At 48.9% G+C, this 17,422-nt stretch overlaps 1 protein-coding gene across 6 annotated transcripts in view; it reads left to right on the top strand.

Annotated features, from left to right (window-relative positions):
* Positions 1 to 3,456: 3,456 nt before the first annotated feature.
* The window catches only part of CELF6 (CUGBP Elav-like family member 6), a gene marked incomplete at both ends in the record, with an annotated part of 29,553 nt that continues 15,587 nt past the window's right edge, over positions 3,457 to 17,422 (top strand). For all 6 annotated transcript variants that reach the window (XM_079698938.1, XM_079698940.1, XM_079698939.1 and 3 more), the window contains 3 exons: positions 3,457 to 3,718; positions 7,452 to 7,534; positions 16,568 to 16,616. In XM_079698938.1, coding sequence (XP_079555064.1) covers positions 3,457 to 3,718; positions 7,452 to 7,534; positions 16,568 to 16,616 — 394 coding nt within the window. The remainder of the gene's footprint in view (positions 3,719 to 7,451; positions 7,535 to 16,567; positions 16,617 to 17,422) is intronic.

Raw genomic sequence — 17,422 nt, 5'->3', positions numbered from 1 at the left:
TCCCACATGCCATGGAGCAACTAAGCCCATGCACCACAACTACTGAGCCTGTGCTCTAGAGCCCACAAGCCACAACTACTGAGCCCGTGTGCCGCAACTACTGAAGCCCGCACGCCTAGAGCCCGTGGTCTGCAACAAGAGAAGCCACCACAGTGAGAAGCCCGTGCACCACAACGAAGAGTGGCCCCTGCTCTCCACAACTAGAGAAAGCCCGTGTTCAACAGCAAAAACCCAATGCAGCCCTAAATAAATAAATAAATAAATTTTTAAAAAAAGAGTTCACATACCACAACTAAAAGAGCCCGCATGCTGCAACTAAAGATCCTGCATGCTGCAACAAAGGTTCCGTGTGTCACAACTAAGACCCAGCGCAGCCAAATAAGTAAATATATTTTTTTAAAAAGCCGGAATCCTATATTCAGCAAAAATAACCTTCAGGAATGAAGGGGAAATCAAGATACCAATATTTTCAGATGAAGGAAAACTTAGGGAATTTGTCACCAGAACAACTACATTAAAAGGATGGCTAAAGAAGTTATTAAAATGTAAAGGAAATGATAAAAGAAGAAATTTTAGACTATCTGGAAGGAGGAAAAAACAATGGAAAGATGAAAATATGGGGGGACTTCCTTGGTGGTCCAGTGGTTAAGATTCCACACTCCCAATGCAGGGGGCATGGGTTCAGTCCCTGATCAGGGAACTAAGATCCTGCATGCTGCACAGCGCAGCCAAAAAAATTTTTTTTAATAAAATAAGATTTTAAAAAAAGATGAAAATATGGGTAAATATAATAGGCTTTATGGCTCTTCTTGAGTTTTCCAAGTTGTTTTTGAATAATATTGATGTGGTTCTCAAAGTATGTAGAAGACATAGTTAAGACAATTGTATTATAAATGAGGGAAGATAAAGGGACTTAAGGTAGGTACACTTTCTATACTTCACTTGAACTGGTAAAATGTCAACACCAGTAAACTTTGATGTGTATGTATAATGTACCTAGAATAAGGAACAAGTAATCCTTAGGAAGATAGTAAAACAAACAAACAAACAAAAAAAACAGAGATATGAAGGACAGAGGGAACAAAAAGAAGACAGAAGATTAAGTGGCAGATTTAAGCCCTAACATTATTGATAATTACATTAAATGTAAATGGTCTAAATACAACAATTAAAAGACAAAGATTGATGGCCTGAATTTAAAAAGTGACCCAACTATATCTTGTCACTTCAAATATAACAGTATAGGTAGGTTGAAAATAAAAGGATGGAAAAAGATATACTATGCAAACATTAACCAAAAGAAATCAGGAGTGGCTATATTAATATCAGATAAAGTAGATCTTAGAGCAAGAAATTTGTCAAGAACAGAGAATGATATTACATAATGATAAGAGTCAGTCCTAAATGTATATGCACCAATCAACAGAGTTGCAAAATATGTGAGGCAAAACTAATAGAACTGAAAGGAGAAATAGATAAATTAATAATTACAGTTGTAGACTTCAATACCCATCTCTCAACAGGTGATAAAATAAGTAGCCACAAAGTCAGCAAAGATACAGAACTCCACAACACCATCAACCAACAGGGTCTAGTCAGCATTTACAGAACAATCCACCCAGCAACAGCAGAAAATACATCCTTTTCAATCACAAAAAAACTCACATTTACCAAGATAGATCATATTCTGAGGATCACAAAACCTCAACAAATGTTAAAGAAATTGAAATCATACAGAGTATGTTCTCTGACCACAATGGACTCAAACTAGAAATCAGTAACAGAAAGATAACAGGAAAATCTCCAAACACTTGGAAACTAAACAATACACTTATAAATAAAAAGAGGACGTTTCAAAGAAATTTTTAAAAATACATCAAGCTCAGTGAAAATGAAATGTTCTGGCAACCCATTCTATAATCAGGTAATTACAAGGAGTAACTTCTATTAAAAGTCAAAAAAGAATTTTAAAAAATCACAGTTTATTTCTGAATTTGAATATTGTTGTAAGAACATTTTATTGATTCCAGCTGCTACTGCTGCTCTTGAGCAGTTTCTTAGAATAGTCAATGGAATTGACAGGTTAGCAATTTTACTGAAAGAAGGCAAGAAAAAATTAATGAAATAAACATATAATTTATTATATTACTTCTCCGAACATCACTGACCCATCAAGAGAATACTCAGACATGAGCAAGAGTAATAAAATTCTATCAGGTCTGATATTTTGCCAACTTTCAGTCATATAAAAACAGCTTTACACATATTTTTCATTTTTATTATGAAAGTGTATTTGTGGAAATAAGAAGTGAACATATTTTATTTAACAAATTGTAACTTGATTTATATCTTTTTAATATTTAGATACACATTATGTCTGTTTTTCATTACTTCTCTTGCCCTGGGCCCAGCAGATGTTAGGGGTGGGCCTGATCCTAACCTCCTTGACCCTCAGACTCTCAGCTTCTTTTTCTGGAAAAGGAGGATAACACTCCTGAGCTCACGAATTCGGATGAACTAGGCACCTGAGCAAATATGGCTAATATAAGTTCCCTCACTCTCCTGATGAGGAATTCATGTTCTAGGAGTGTTTTGGAGATTTTGTTTTGTTTTTCTTTCTTTAAAATTTTATTTTTATTTTTTGGGGTATGCACGGGAGACGAATGTGTTTATGCACGGGAGTCTCGTGGGTAAGGAAGTGGTTGAAAACACCGAAGGGAGAGTTGTGTGATAGGGCGGGGTGGGATCGGCTCCGAGGAACTGGCTTTGGTAGTGGGAATGGAGAAGAGGAATCCCCATCCGCCCCCGCAGGAAACGCTCCAATGATTGGAGGTGTGTGTGCTTGTGTGTGCCGGTGTGTGAGGAGGGGGTTAGCTCTGACTCCCGCAGACATCACCACGCATGACGAAGCTACTTCCCCTCACGCGGTCCAAGGCGCACACGCGCGATCCACGGCCACGCCTGCACACACTCGACACACACAGGGTAACCGAGGGTCCGGTTGCCATGGCGAGCAGGAGCGCGAGAGCCCTGCCGCCCCGCCCGCCCCCGGCCGAGCCCGGTCAACTCCATCTCTGATTGGCCGCTGCTTCCTCATTATGCAAATCATTTGCGTAGACCCGGCGGCCAGCTGCCTTACGTCATCAAACACGGGGGCTGGGGCTCGGGGCTCAGCTCCGGGAGAGCTCGGGCGGGAGCCCAGAGAGCGAGGCGCGGGGACCTGAAGCCAGACCCCAGCATCCCGCCGCTTCGGCCCGGGCCTGCCCCGCCCCCTGCCCCGCCCTTTTCCAGCCCGCCCCACCCTTTCTACGCCCCTCCATCCGGACCCCGCCCCCGGTGCAGCCCCCCGCCCTCGCTGCCCGTGTCCCGCCCCCTCCCCCCCTGGCCCTCGCCACCGGTCCAGGGAGGGGACGGCGGGACAGGCGGGACCGGCGGGAGGGCGGACCGGGCGGGGATATGGCCGCAGCGCCCGGAGGGTCTGCGCCGCCCGCCGGCCCCGGCCCGCGCCTGGGTTTCAGCACCGCGGACAGCGGCGTCGGCATGAGCGGGCTAAACCCGGGTCCTGCCGTGCCCATGAAGGACCACGACGCCATCAAGCTCTTCGTGGGGCAGATCCCGAGGGGCTTGGACGAGCAGGACCTCAAGCCGCTGTTCGAGGAGTTCGGCCGCATCTACGAGCTGACGGTGCTGAAGGACCGGCTCACCGGCCTCCACAAAGGTGCGCGGGGGTCAGCCCAGCCCAGCCCAGCCCAGCCTGCCCAGCCCTGCCCAGCCCCATTCCGATTAGAGTGCGGCCCAGCCCAAATCCCAGCCTCAACCCCAGCCCCAACCCTAGCCCTACCTAGAGCCAGTCCAACACCAGTCTAATACCAGCCCACTTCAGCCCAGTCTTCTTCCCAGATCACAGAACCCCCAACCCAGAATTTTCTCTCTGACATCCTCCCTCTGATCATCACTCTGGTCCCGACATGTACTCCACTCTAACCTCCAACTCCCTACCCTTCACGTCTCACAGCCCAACACTCCTCGCCTTTCAGCTGGACTTCCCTCTGTCCCTCCCATCAGACATATCAAATCCTGGAATTTGGAAACTTATTCCACCTTCTAGGTCTCTGACACCTTCAATCTCCCAAACCCTGGACCCAATCATTCCTGAACCACCATCCCTCCACCCCAATCTGGTGCCACCCCACTCAGGCCTAACCACCTTCACACACATTTTGGGCTTGCACCCCTCATTCTGGCCTCCAAGACCAGTCAACCCCCAGAACCTTCTTTTGATTCACACTGCCAACCTAAAATCTCACAGACCCAAACTCTCCCCTTCTTCAGAACCCATGCCTGTCTAAGTCACAAAATCCAATTCCCCTCCCAGGAGGCTCTCAGCACCAAATTCTGCCTTCATGCTTAACAATAGCCCCAATCTCTCCTACTCCCATCCAGAATCCCAACACTGTCTTCCTTTTCTGATCTGAGTCCAGAACTCTGATCTCAGCTGGGAACTCCAGCCACCTTGTGCCCCCTCATCTCAGGTTTCTTCTCAGCTGAATCTACACTTCTTTTACCCTCTAATCTTCCCACTCCTGTGACACATATTTGTCCCTTCCCAATCCTCTTTATGGCCTCCTGCTCTCCCTCCCTCACAGGGTGGTCCTGGACCAGAGCCTGTGGACCAGAGCCTCAGGGTCGGTCAGGTTGAAGAGGCAGAAAGGGGTCTTCTCCCTGCCCTTGCTAGAGAGAGATGCACCACGGTCCTGTCCAGCCACACCCCTTTCCTCCTGTAGGAATAGGGAGGAGGCTTGTTTACATGCAGAAAAGTCTGTCCAGGCTGGGCTGGAGTAAGAGAGCCAGAGACACATTCATACATGGGCAGGGGAAGGAAATTATTTGAGAAGAAACACCTTTTCCTCTCCCCACCTTCACCATGCTGCAGTTTCAGGGTTTGGGGAGTGGGGGAGGGTCCCCAACTATCCTCCATGATCTTTCCAGGAGAGAAGTGGTGGGTCCTGGGTAACAGCTAAACGTACTTTCCTAAGGGCTAAGAGCTGGAATCAGGCTGCCACCTTTTCAACTCAGAGGCTTTGGAGAGTTCCTAGGCACACTAACATAGAGGCTCCAGGAAAATGCCCATAGAAGATCCGGGAGCAGCTGTGAAGCAGTGCATCTTCCACCCTCCTGTGTGGGGTCATTTTTAGAGGGGCATGAAGTGACAAGACCATACCATCCAGATTCCTTCTAACACAGTCCAGCTGCCCAGCTGTACATCCATCCATGGCAATTTATTTTCTAGACATTTATTTCAGTATGTAAGTACAAGCTAATCTTTCTGAGCCATCTGTACAGTAAGGGAAGTGTATAGAATACCTTTAATTCTCACTCAAACACCATCAGAGTCTCTGAACTGTTCCCTCATCCTTTCTCTCTTTCTCTCTACGCTTAGTTCTAATTCTTCCTGTTTTTTTTTCTCATTCATCTGTCCTTCAAGCCATGCTTCTCTGTCTTTTTATCCCTCCATTCTTCCACTCCCTTTCCCAGGTAGTCACACAGGGCTCCTTTAGGCAGCAACTAGGCCCTCGAGCCTTTCTGAGAGGGCCCCAGTCCTGCCCAGTTCTGATGTCAGCTAATATGGCTTGGTGGCAGTAGATGGAGCAGAGATGTAAGAGGAATCAGGTGTTTGGTGATTTAACCCCAAACCAACCCACAGCTCTTGAAGGCGGGGTTGCCTTGCAAGATCACTGGGGAGGGTCTCCAAGTCAACATATTCTCCACCTTCTCCCCAGCAACAGTGATGTCCAAAAGCCGGAGTGACTCGTTTTCTTTTTGATGGCTGAGTACCACGGCGGGCAGCCACAGTGCTTTGAAAACAAGCTTAGCCTAGGAGTTTGGAGATTCCAAACCCTATCCTGCCACTTATATACTCTCTGGGCTTCAGTTTCCCTAGTGATATGATAAGAGTTTGTCCCAGGAGTTCTCTAAGGTCACTTTAACCCAATGAATGGCAGATATCCGCCCACCTTAAGAGGGAAACCACATAGGAGACATTGGAGAAAATGTTCCCATTTGCCTTTGAAGTCTGCTGAGGTCTAAGTGGAAAACTGCACCAAGCTCCTAATGGCTTCCCACATCCACTTTATCTTCCTTCAGTCTTTCTCCTTCCTACACTCAGAAGGTTGTTTTTGAAAACACAGACCTAATGTCACAACCCTTTAGTGGCTCTCCACTGTTCTTAGGAAAAAGTTCAAAATCCAGACTGAGGTTATAGGTGAGCTGATCCCTGCATACCTCACTGGCCACTCTGCCCCTAAGTTACCAATCTCCAACCATACTAGCCTTCCATCCATTTCCCCAACACACTGAATTCTTCACTCAGTCATCACATGTACTATTCTCTGCTTGAAATAATCGCCACACTTTTTGTTACCTCATTAACACCCGTTTGTTTTGAGAATTCAGTGTGTTCTTTGAGACATTCCTTAACCTTGTGGAGTTAGATACATCCCCCTCATGATCCTTTACGTGATCCCCTTGAGGGCAGGAAATGTATCTGTCTTGTTGCCACTTTACCTTCAAGCTGTCATAATGTCCCACCATAATAAGTATTCAATAAATCTTTTCTGAATGAGTGAGTGCTCAATGACTTTTGGAAAGGAAGGAATCTTGGCCCTGTGCTTCCTAGCAGGCTACAGGTTCTGAGGCTGGACAAAGAGAGGGTAGGACTGATCCTTTGGCTCAGCCCCGACTCCTTCTCTCCCCTGTATCTACTGGTTCTTTTAGAGAAGTCAAATTTGGGGCACAAAAACTATTTAAGAGGCCCTATCTTGAAGTCCTGGGAGAGCTGACAGATCAAGTTCCTTGGATAGGATTGGAAGTCCCTAGAAGCTCCTACCCATAGGACACCCTTAAACCAGTCCCATCTTCCAAGCCTCAAAATTATCCCTTCCTCAGACTCAAACTAGGAGGAGGTGTTAGGAAGGAGTTCTGGGGTCCTGGGGTCCCAACCTTTCTCCACCTCTTCTGTCTCCTCCCATCTGAAACTGAGTTGGGAAGGAATTGAGGCTGATTCTGAGAGACTTTGGGAGTATGAATCCAAAAAGGAAAGGGGAGGCTGGGGTTAAAGCTGAAGGCAAAGCTGCTTAGGGAGGTCTAACCCTAACAGGATTTATGGCTGGAGTGGGGAGGGGAGATGCGGGATTGTATTAGCATGTGACAGGGTGTGGGTACACATGTTCCGTAGGCAAGAGGCCACGAGCAATTGAGAAGGAGCCAGAGCCTGGGACACAGGCACACGAAGCCCCTCCCTTCAGAGAAGGTGGGAGGCAGAGAAGCCTTCTCAGAAGTAGTGTCCTTGTTTAAAGGAGAGTGGCCTGGAGTTTGTCAACTTAATGGGGTCTTTCCAGGAAGAGTATCTGGGGGTTTCAGGAAACCCCCTGAGCCAGCCTCTTCCTCCCCAGGCTGTGCCTTCCTCACCTACTGCGCCCGGGACTCTGCTCTCAAGGCCCAGAGTGCACTGCACGAGCAGAAGACCCTGCCAGGGGTAAGTCCACCGGGGTTGGGGGCGGGGGGAAATCACCTCAGGCTGGGGACATGCCCTATGTGCATGCCAAAGCAGCAGATAGGGGCTGGGCTGGGACCAGGAACTAGAAAAAGAGTCATCTTTCCAGGAGAGGACTTACCTGTACCCCTAACAGCTACAGGTTATGTGTTATGTTCAGTCTTCTGGTCCAAAGAAATGGGCTCAAGACTCTTGGGCTAAGTGTACCATGCCCATATTTAGGAAAAGCATTACTGTTGTGAGCTATGCTAGAGTTTGTCCATGTTGGCTAAAATCATGATTTTAGGTGTCATTTGTCACTGGTGTGAGCATATATGCAGATACATGGAGGAGAGGCTCTGCTGGTCTGGTATCCCACTTCCTCCAGTTCTAGGGTCCTTGATGGCACTTCCCTCTGGTCCTCTTCCTGTAATGTTTTTTGGGGTGTCTTGACTCACCAAGATTGCTTTCCCTCCACACCCCAAACACTTAGCTAAAGTTAAGAGAGATCTGATTCCACAGGCAGCTAGGCTACTGTGTATCAGTGGCACTTGATATGGCCTTGGCTAATGGCTAATCACTGGACAAAAGGCAAAGTGGGACCTACTGTGGAAGGAAGAAAGTGGTGATTGTTAGGAACTAGTGTGGGTTCACCAAGAGCAAGTCATACTACACAGCCTCATTCTTTCTTGTCCAAGGAGTGATATGTCTAGAACAAGAACGCTATTCAAGTGTCCCGGGCAGGCCAAACATGGGACTCATATCCACTTCCAGGCCTCAGATTTAAGACGGTCATTAGCCTACCAGAAAGAGACTAGGATGGGATGGGGACATAAATATATTATGGAATGATAATTTGAAGAATTGGGGATATTTAGCTGGAGAAAATAGGGTTTAGTGGGGGCTGCAATAGGGAGGCATCATAACATAATAATTAAGAATACTAGTTTTTTGAGACTCACAGACTGGATTTGAATCCCAGCTCTGCCATTTACCACTTCTGTGTCTTCAGATACATTACTAGAAAATTTCCTCATCTATAAGGAGTGGGTTATACTAACACTTAGCTCACTGGGCTATTGTGAGGATTAACTGAGGCTTAGCAAGTGCCTGGCACAGAGTAAGATCTTGATACATATTACTGTTGGGGTGGGTAACCGCTTTCAGGTCCTGAAGAGGGATTTGGTTTCCTATGGGTGGCCTCACAGAGCAGGAGCAGGATCAGTGGGGTATAAAGAACAGATGCACTAATTTCAGCTCCGTGTAAACAAGTCACTTCTCTGAATTGGAGCTCTCCAGCAATAAGACAGGCTTTACTTAGATCTGATCAGGCTGTTATTGGGGTGTCAGATCCTAGAACCAATCCTTGTAATTGAAGGAACTTGAGCCTCGCTCTTGAAGACTCACTGTCAAGTAACACTAACTTATCACCCTCGCCAATCCTCTGTATGCAGGCTCTGGAGTCAGACAGACCTGGGTGTCAATCCAGGCCCTACCACTCACTAATTCTATGACCTTGAGCAAGTCTTTACCTCTCTAAGCCTAAGCTTCCTCATCTGTGAAATTGAACTTGTAGGGTTGTAATAATAATTAAATGAACTAAGTCATGTAAAGTGCTTAACACAGATCTTGGCAGACAATAAGTACTCAATACAGGTTAGCTGGTGGTGGTGGTAGTAGTAGTAGTAGTAGTAGTAGTAGTAGTAGTAACAGCAGCATTACTAGGAGTAATAGTAGAAGTCATTACTCATCCAACCTTGGGAGTAAATGACTTCTGTCACTAGAATTGAGTCAATGATACAAACGGTAACACTCCATGTGGGAAACATCATGGTAAAGGTGCAGAGACAAGAGGAACAGATGGGTGTGAAATGAGGCTGGGAGTGTAGAGGAGGGGCCCCCCAAGTGAGCAGGGGCCAGACCAAAGAGAAGATCCACAGAGGGCAGTGGCTGAAGAGGAAACTGTGAACTCCAGGCTGAGGGGTTTGGACTTTATCCTGAAAGCAAATGAAAGGCACTGAAAAAATTAAGATGAACTTTGGGAGGACAAATCCCCTCCTCAGGGACTTCCCTGGTGGTCCAGTGGTTAAGAATCCGTCTTGCAATGAAGGGGATGCCAGTTCAATCCCTGGTCGGGGAACTAAGATCCCACATGCCGTGGGGCAACTAAGCCTGCATGCCACAGGTAGATAGAAGCCTGTGCACCAGAACGAAGAGCCTGTGCACTGCAACGAAAGATCCTGTGTGCCGCAACTAAGACTTGATGCAGCCAATAAATAAATAAATAAATAAATAAATAAATGTTTTTTAAAAAAATCCCCTTCTCAACCAGCCACAGGGCTCCACAAGAGATGGGGTACCTGGGGTACTCTATGAGGCTGAGAGCACCTGACATAAGGACAGTGAAGCCCTATACTACTGGGACAATTTCTGGGAGAGAAGAGAGAAATAATAATAACTAACATATACTGATACCAGACAGTGTTCCTAGCACTTTACAGGTTCAAATTCATTTAATCCTCTATGAAGAAGGTATTGTTATTGGCATTCCCATTTTATAGATGAGGAAACTGAGTCATAGGAAACAAGTGACTTGCCCAAGGTCATGTAGCTACTAATGGGAAGATGTGGGCTTTGAGTGCAAGTAGTCTGGCTGCAGAACTCATTCACTTAACCACTGCACTGTTACCTGAGCCAAGCTGGTGGCAGATAGGGGTCTAAAGTTCTGGAGGGGATGGTGACTGGGTACATCTGCCCCATCTCACCCTTTCATCTACAGGCTTCCAACATGGCCTGACTTCTTCTTGTACTGCCAGGATTGGCTTATTCACCCTCCTCAGCTTAACAAAGTGAAAGTTAATATTTAATTATTCTCCTAAATGAAAATCGATGGCCCTGTTGGCCAGCCCCAGCAGTGGCCGAGTCATCAATCTTTCCTCTGGGCCTGCCAGGGGCAGCAGTAGCTTTAGTCACCTGGCCTCAGGCCCACCAGCATGGAGAGGAGGGTGCCCAGCTCTCTGTAGGCACTGGGTCCTGGGCACACCTGCCATCTACTGGAGAAGCAGGGACAAGACTTCAATCTGGACTCTGACTGGAGGCAGGCAGCACTGTCGCTGTGGGACTAGGAAAGGCTGGGTCAAACCTAAAGAGAAAGCCTGAACTGCTAGGAGAAATTTCATGTTATCTGCTGGACTGGGACCTCCCCTCAGCCCCCCTCCACGAGCTCCCTGCTAATTTCTGTCACCTATCAAAGCTTGACTCCCTACTCAGGACTCCCTTCAAACCTCAGTGGTCTGTCCCATCTTCTACAGCTTCGTCCCCATGAAGCTAGAGTTACTTCTTTCAGCCTCACTTTAGGCTCCAGAATCCACCTGAAGAAAGTGAGGCCCAACCTCAGCCCCACCTTCGGGGATTCAGAAGGTTCCCTCCTGCCCCCGCACTTGTCTCCCTCCATGTTCATGCTCTCCTTTCCCCTGGGCATCCATCCCTTCAAACACCATGAAGGAGACAGACATAACTGAGTACATTTGCTTTGGCAGGTTGTGCCCTGCACAAAACAGCTTGAGTGGAAAAGGCAAACAGGGCCCGAAATCCAGCCATGCTCTGTTGACCAAGCCATGCACATTATCACAGGACTATGTCAGCCCAGAGGAAGGGGGACATTTTTCCTAATTTGCCCACAGGGTTGCCTCTTTGTAACTCACACAAAGGCACTGTATGTGCTAGCAGCTGCCCAGTGCATGAGCTGGCACCTTTGCCCTCAAGGAGCTTCCAGCCCAGAAATAACTTGTTGCACCTCAGTGGGGTTTAACCTCTGGGCACGTAGAAGAAGCATCAGGGGTGGAGAAGGAGGAGATGCTTCACAGGGGAGATGCTGTCTGAGCTGAATCATGATCATACTTCATCATGTTTGAAGGCCTAGAAACCTAAAAGACAAAAGTGTCTTCTGGAATTCTGGTGACAGTCAGGGAAAGTGCCCAGCAAAGATGTCTAAGGCTCCAAGTGAATGGAGAGTATCATGCACGCTGGGCAGCACGGGAGGCAGGACTAACAGGTTTTGGCTCCCAGTCTTAGGATCTCGGGCTTTACTGGGCGGCTTGCAATGGGGAACTGTGGATAGATTTTGAGCAGGGAAGAGTGAGGGACTGGTACTGAAAGATCACTTTGGCTACAGTGTGAATGCTGGGGTGGAGAGGACGCAATGCTGGAGGCAGATGACCCTCTGGAAACGCTTGCTGAGGGCATGTGAGTGATGATACTGGCCTGGAGCTGGGGTTAGGGTAGGAACGGAGAGGAGAGGATGGACTTGAAAACTATTTAGGAAATCCATATAGATTCTAGAACGAGTGGGACTTGGCAGTGGGTTGAATTAGAGGAAGGGGGTGAGGTAGAACAAAGTACTGAAAATGGTGGTTTCCCTTTTATCGGCTCCACTCTTTCTTGCACACATGACACCTCTCTTAGACCCATCAGTAGTCCCTTCTTTGGGGAGGTTCCAATAAGCATTCTTCCCATGGTGAGGGGAAGGGGCTGAGGACATGAGTGCTGAGTGGAGGGAAGAGTTGTGATCAGGACAGAAGAGTGTGAAGAGGGCAATGTGGAGCCTAAAGGCAGGAATTTTTGGCAAGTCAAGCAGGGAGAAGGGGTAAACTCTTGCCTTCCCTGCTGCTTACAGGGCAGAAGGACTAGGACGCCGTACGTGTCTGTCCTGCCTCTGACCTTCTCCACTCCACTGCTTGGAGCAGGTTGTCCTCTCCTCTTCCTGACATACTCTCCCTTGATTTCCCCTCCAGGGCTGAGCCCTGAAGCAGAAATATGCCTGGACTCGGGAAAGTCTCAGGGGAATAGATGCTCAGCCAAGGGCAACAGCTCCTGTGAGGTCCCATGACAAGTTCTTGGCCAAGGAGGCAATGCCCTCTTTTCTTCAAAGGGGAACAGTGATTACTTGACCCCGCTTCCACATCCCTCCCCTGGCTGTGGCAGGAACGAGGCAGGGTAGGGTTGCCCAGGTAGCTCATGTGGGCAGCTCTCTTTCTCCTTTAGCCACACAGAACATACCTAAAAACCGGGTGTCCTCCCTAACCACTTCCCAGTGGAGACTGAAGGCCCAGAGCCTGGGGAGCATTACTCTTCCCAACTCTGTCATCACCATCTTGGGCTCCTCCCCTGAGGACTTCCCCTGCACCTCCTGACTCCCAAACTACCAACTTCCCCAACACCTAAGCCATAAACCTAAGAGTCAGCCAAAATTCCCTCAGTCCCCACATCCAAGAGAACTTTAGTCCAGTTAATTCTTCCTGAACATCTCCTGAATCTGTCCATTTCCTTCTGCCCTAGTCCAGGTCACCCTCACCCTCACCTGTATCACTGATCCTCCTGCCTCTAATCTTTCCCTTTCCAATCCTTTCTCTGCATAATGACAGCTCATGGGATCCTTCATAAGACAGACCCCTCCGCTACTTAATATCCTTCCCTGGATCCCTATTGCCTTTGAAATACAACAAAGTCAAAGTTCCTTGTCATGGTTTTCACAACCTGCCCTGATCTGGCCCCTGCCTACCCTTCAATTTCATATCCTTCCATTTAAAACCCACACAAGCAAAAACAAACAAAAAATGTATTACATCTGGTGCACCTACTAAGATCTTGCCTTTGTCATTTTCACCACACCCCTTCAAGGTGGAATCCTGAGTCCCCTTTTACTTGTGTGGATACTGAGGCTCAGAGACCTTAAGGAAGTTGTCAGTGATGGAGCCAGGATTTAAACACGCATCTGACTTGGCAGCAATCTGTACTACCCTAGCTCCCTTGGTGTCAGGTGCCCACCAGAAAACCCTTGCTCCTTCAGACTTGCATCTCCCTCTCCGTACCCCAGCCACCTGGAGTGTTCAGCCTCCAGCCCCACCTCTCCCACGATCTCCACATGGCCCAAATGACCCCAGTGCTGCAAGACCCAGCTCAAACCCTGCCTCCCCCATGAAACTTTCCCTGAGCCAGCCTCTCCAGCTGGAGTCAGCCTCTCCCACAGCACTTTACCTTGCACTCCTCCCAAGGTCCTGGTCCCTCTGTGCCTCGTTATTTGTGTTCATGTCTTAAGAACGGAGCTGAGTGACACAATGCAAAAATCATGGACTTCAGTGTCAGGCAGACCTGGAGGCAAATCCCAGCTCAACCACTTACCCACCATGTGATCTTGGACAAGTGATTTAACCCCCCTCAGCCTCAGCTTTCTCATCTATACTGTGGAAACAATGGCACTATCTTGTAGAGTGGTTGGAAGGAATTTAGAGACAATGTATGTAAAGTGCCCCAGGAAGGGCCTGGCACATAGTGGGCTCTCTGGAAATGGTGGCATTATCTTCCCCTCTATACGCCTTTGAGGACAAGGTCCTAGGGTCATCGCTGTCTCCCCTGAAGGGCCCAGCCCAGGGCTCTTCACAGAGTTCTGGACATACTGGCAACATGCCCGAGTGGTGGAAAGTCTAGGTGCCCAGCCTCCGAGACCTGGACTCTGCCAGGTCCACGTGGGACATGTATGTACCACCTAATGCCCACTCTCCATCAAACAGTGGTGGAGACGGGGAGGGGGAAAAGGGCCATCCTCCAGAGCACCGATGAGCTCCATCTCCCCAGAAACCCAGCCAGGGAGGCAGCTGCCATGGAAACCACTGCTGTTACATGTGCTCATCACTCTAGGCTCCAGCGAGAAATTCTTAGGATCTATTTAAGAACTAATAAAATAAGGATGGTCTTGCTCACCCTCACTGCCCCCCACCCCAGGCTTCTACCCTTCTGCCACACTCCTCCCTACCTTTCCTGCACCCCCCCTTCCTGACCCCTTATCCCCTCATTTCTTTCCATCTCCCCCAGTATTTCTCTCTTTCCTTGCCCCTGTGTAGGTCTGTCTTACTCTCTCATGATTTCTGTCTTCCTATGTCTCTTCATCTCTCCCTGTGTCTCTGCTCTCCATGGCTCTGTCTCTTTTTTTTTTTTTTTGCGGTACGCGGGCCTCTCACTGTTGTGGCTCCTCCCGTTGCGGAGCACAGGCTCCGGACGCGCAGGCTCAGCGGCCATGGCTCACGGGCCCAGCGGCTCCGCGGCATGTGGGATCCTCCTGGACCGGGGCACGAACCCGTGTCCCCTGCATCGGCAGGCGGACTCTCAACCACTGCGCCACCAGGGAAGCCCGGCTCTGTCCCTTGGTCTCTCCTCCACAGTCACAGGTGGCCATGCCCAGGGATGGGTCCTGTCCTCCTGGTCCCTGGTCCAGGCCATCCAGACCTGTCCAGCTCGCCCTGATCTCCTTGGATTGATCTGTCACCCCTCTAGACTGCAGCCCGAGTCCTGTCGGTGTCTCGGCCCTCACCCACAGCCTGGTACACTGCAGGTGCTCCACCACCAGCGGGTGGGTGTGTAAGAACGCATAAGAACCTGAGCCCTGGGTGGGAGGGGGATTGCGCTGGTTCAGGCTTGGCCTGTTTTCCTTTCCTTTTCTTTTTTTTTTAAGCCCTCCCCACTCCCCCTCCCCCAAATTTGATCCAAAGGAAATTGCTCAACTGTGACTGCCAGGGCGTTACTATGGTTACTAGGTAGCACTTGTGGCTATGGTAACAGGAAGCTGCCTGTTGTCTCGGCAACGAGCACACTGGTAGGGGATGGAGTGGCCCCTGATTGGTGCAGAAGCATTGCATTTCCTGAGGGGAGGGGGTCACATCATCACCTTCTCAGGCCAGATGGCCATCAGTTCCCCTTCCTCCACGAACAGGAAGGCTGCTCTTCTTTCCTTCCGGCACTCAGCTGTCTGCCCCCCAACAATAATTCCTCACATCCTACGCACCCAGCTCTTGGCTGTTTACAAAGACCTTTTGCGTCCCCATTATGTCATGTGATCCCCACAACACCCATGAGAGGAAGGTGAGATGGGGATTCAATCGTGAATTCTCTCAGGGTGGTTGGGGGATGGGAGTGGGTGGGGTATATACCGAAATCACCTAGGAGCGTTTACAAATTATACAATTCCCCAACTTAAGAGTCTGATGTGGTTCCCAGGTGATTCTTATCTACCCCTGATCAGGGAACCCCTGAATTAGAAGGTGAAATTGGTTGGTGGGGGAGGGTATGGAGGGAGGAGTCAAGCTGCTTTCCAGGTTTATAGCCTGGATGACTGGAAGGATCAGGTTTGGGCCAAAAGATGAGCTCTGGTTTGGGTGTGTTGAGTGGAAGGTGCCAGTGGACTTTCTAGGCAGGGTGTCTGGCAAGAAGCTGGGCACATGGGTCTGAAGCTCAGGAGGGAGGTACAGGCTGGAGACGCAGAGCTCTGAGTCATCACTGTGGGAACAGGAGCTGAGGCTGTGGGTGTGGATGAGATTAGCCAGGAAAAAAGGGAAGAGTGGGATGAGTAGGGCCAAGGATGGTGCCCTGGAGAGCTCCAGCATCCTCAGGGGAAGGGGTCCCAGGGAGGGGACTGAGAGGGTGAGGGTAGAAACTATGGTGACATAGAAGCTTGGGGAAGGTTTTTCTCATTTGACAAGTTGAATCTGAGAGAGGATGGCTTACTCGAAGTCATACAACCATTAAATGGCAGAGTTGGGGGTAGATGGCCCTAAATCTGATTCCCAGATTGTTTAATCTAAGTGACACATAGAAGTATATTCTCAGTTTTAGACACAGAACACACATCTGCCCTCCTACCCAATTCCTCGCACCCAAAGCCTTTAAGGAAGTCCAGGAGCCAGAGGGACAGGCCGCACATGGTCCCTACACAGAGCCAAGGCAGGAGAATCTTTCTGACCTCCACAGTCCCTCCTCTGCTTGCCCCTGAGCTTCCTATCGCCTAATTCTTCAGGCTTCAGCACCTTCTAAACTCCTGCCTTTAAGGGAGGAATCTTGGAGAAAATCTATAATCCCTGTGTGAGAGTGGTGGGGTGTAGAGTTCAAAGGGGTGAGGGATTAGATCCTGAGGAGTCCAGGGGTGGAGAAGCCGGGGCAGGGCCAGGCAGTCACGCTGACTGGGTGTGTTGGTCCGATGTCTTTCAGATGAATCGTCCCATCCAAGTGAAGCCGGCTGCCAGTGAGGGCCGAGGAGGTAACTTGCCTGCTTGCCGAATCTCAGGGTATCATCCATGTCGGGGATGGTGGGCCCACTTCTGGAGTCAGGCCTATCTAGGGTTTATTACTAGAGCCTCCCTGGGTAAGGGGGGCAAGCAGGGAGGGACCAGATTACTTAGCACCAGACAGCTGAGCCATCCCAGGTCAGACTGAGGAGGCATGGGGTCCCAGCATCCCCAGACCCAGAAGAGGCAGGAGATAGAGGCTGGACATAGAGGAAGGGAGTTCTTGCCACCTTGCCCCTGGAGGGAGTTCATTCCTGTTTTAACAGGTGGAACTTCCAGGTTTGTTTGAAGAACCAGGTTAGAGTTATTCTCCTTTTCCAGATCTTCTGATTACAGAGAATTCAGTCCAGTCTGGGTTGGAGCCACTTATTCCTTCATTTCAGTTGCCTTGGGAAAAAGATGAGGCTCGTAAGACAGATTTTGTAGGCCATATTAAGGAACTGAACTCTATGCTGAGGACCATGGAAAGTCTTCAAAAGTTTTTTTTTTTTAGCTGCACTGTTTCCTAGTGCAGAAAGACTAATACTCCTTAAGAACAGGAGGGTTTGAGAGTCTGTGCTTTTTTTTTTTTTAATCTTTATTAGAGTATAATTGCTTTACAATGTTGTGTTAGTTTCTGCTGTACAACAAAGTGAATCAGCTATATGTATCCCTATATCCCCATATCCCCTCCCTCTTGCGTCTCCCTCCCACCCTCCCTATCCCACCCCTCTAGGTCGTCACAAAGCACCGAGCTGATCTCCCTGTGCTATGCGGCTGCTTCCCACTAGCTATCAGT

The sequence above is a fragment of the Hyperoodon ampullatus genome (assembly GCF_949752795.1).
Source record: "Hyperoodon ampullatus genome assembly, chromosome: 3".
Classification (NCBI taxonomy): Eukaryota; Metazoa; Chordata; class Mammalia; order Artiodactyla; family Ziphiidae; genus Hyperoodon; species Hyperoodon ampullatus.
The sequence above is the reverse complement of the archived record's forward strand: the minus strand, read 5'-3'. Positions and strand labels throughout refer to the sequence as shown.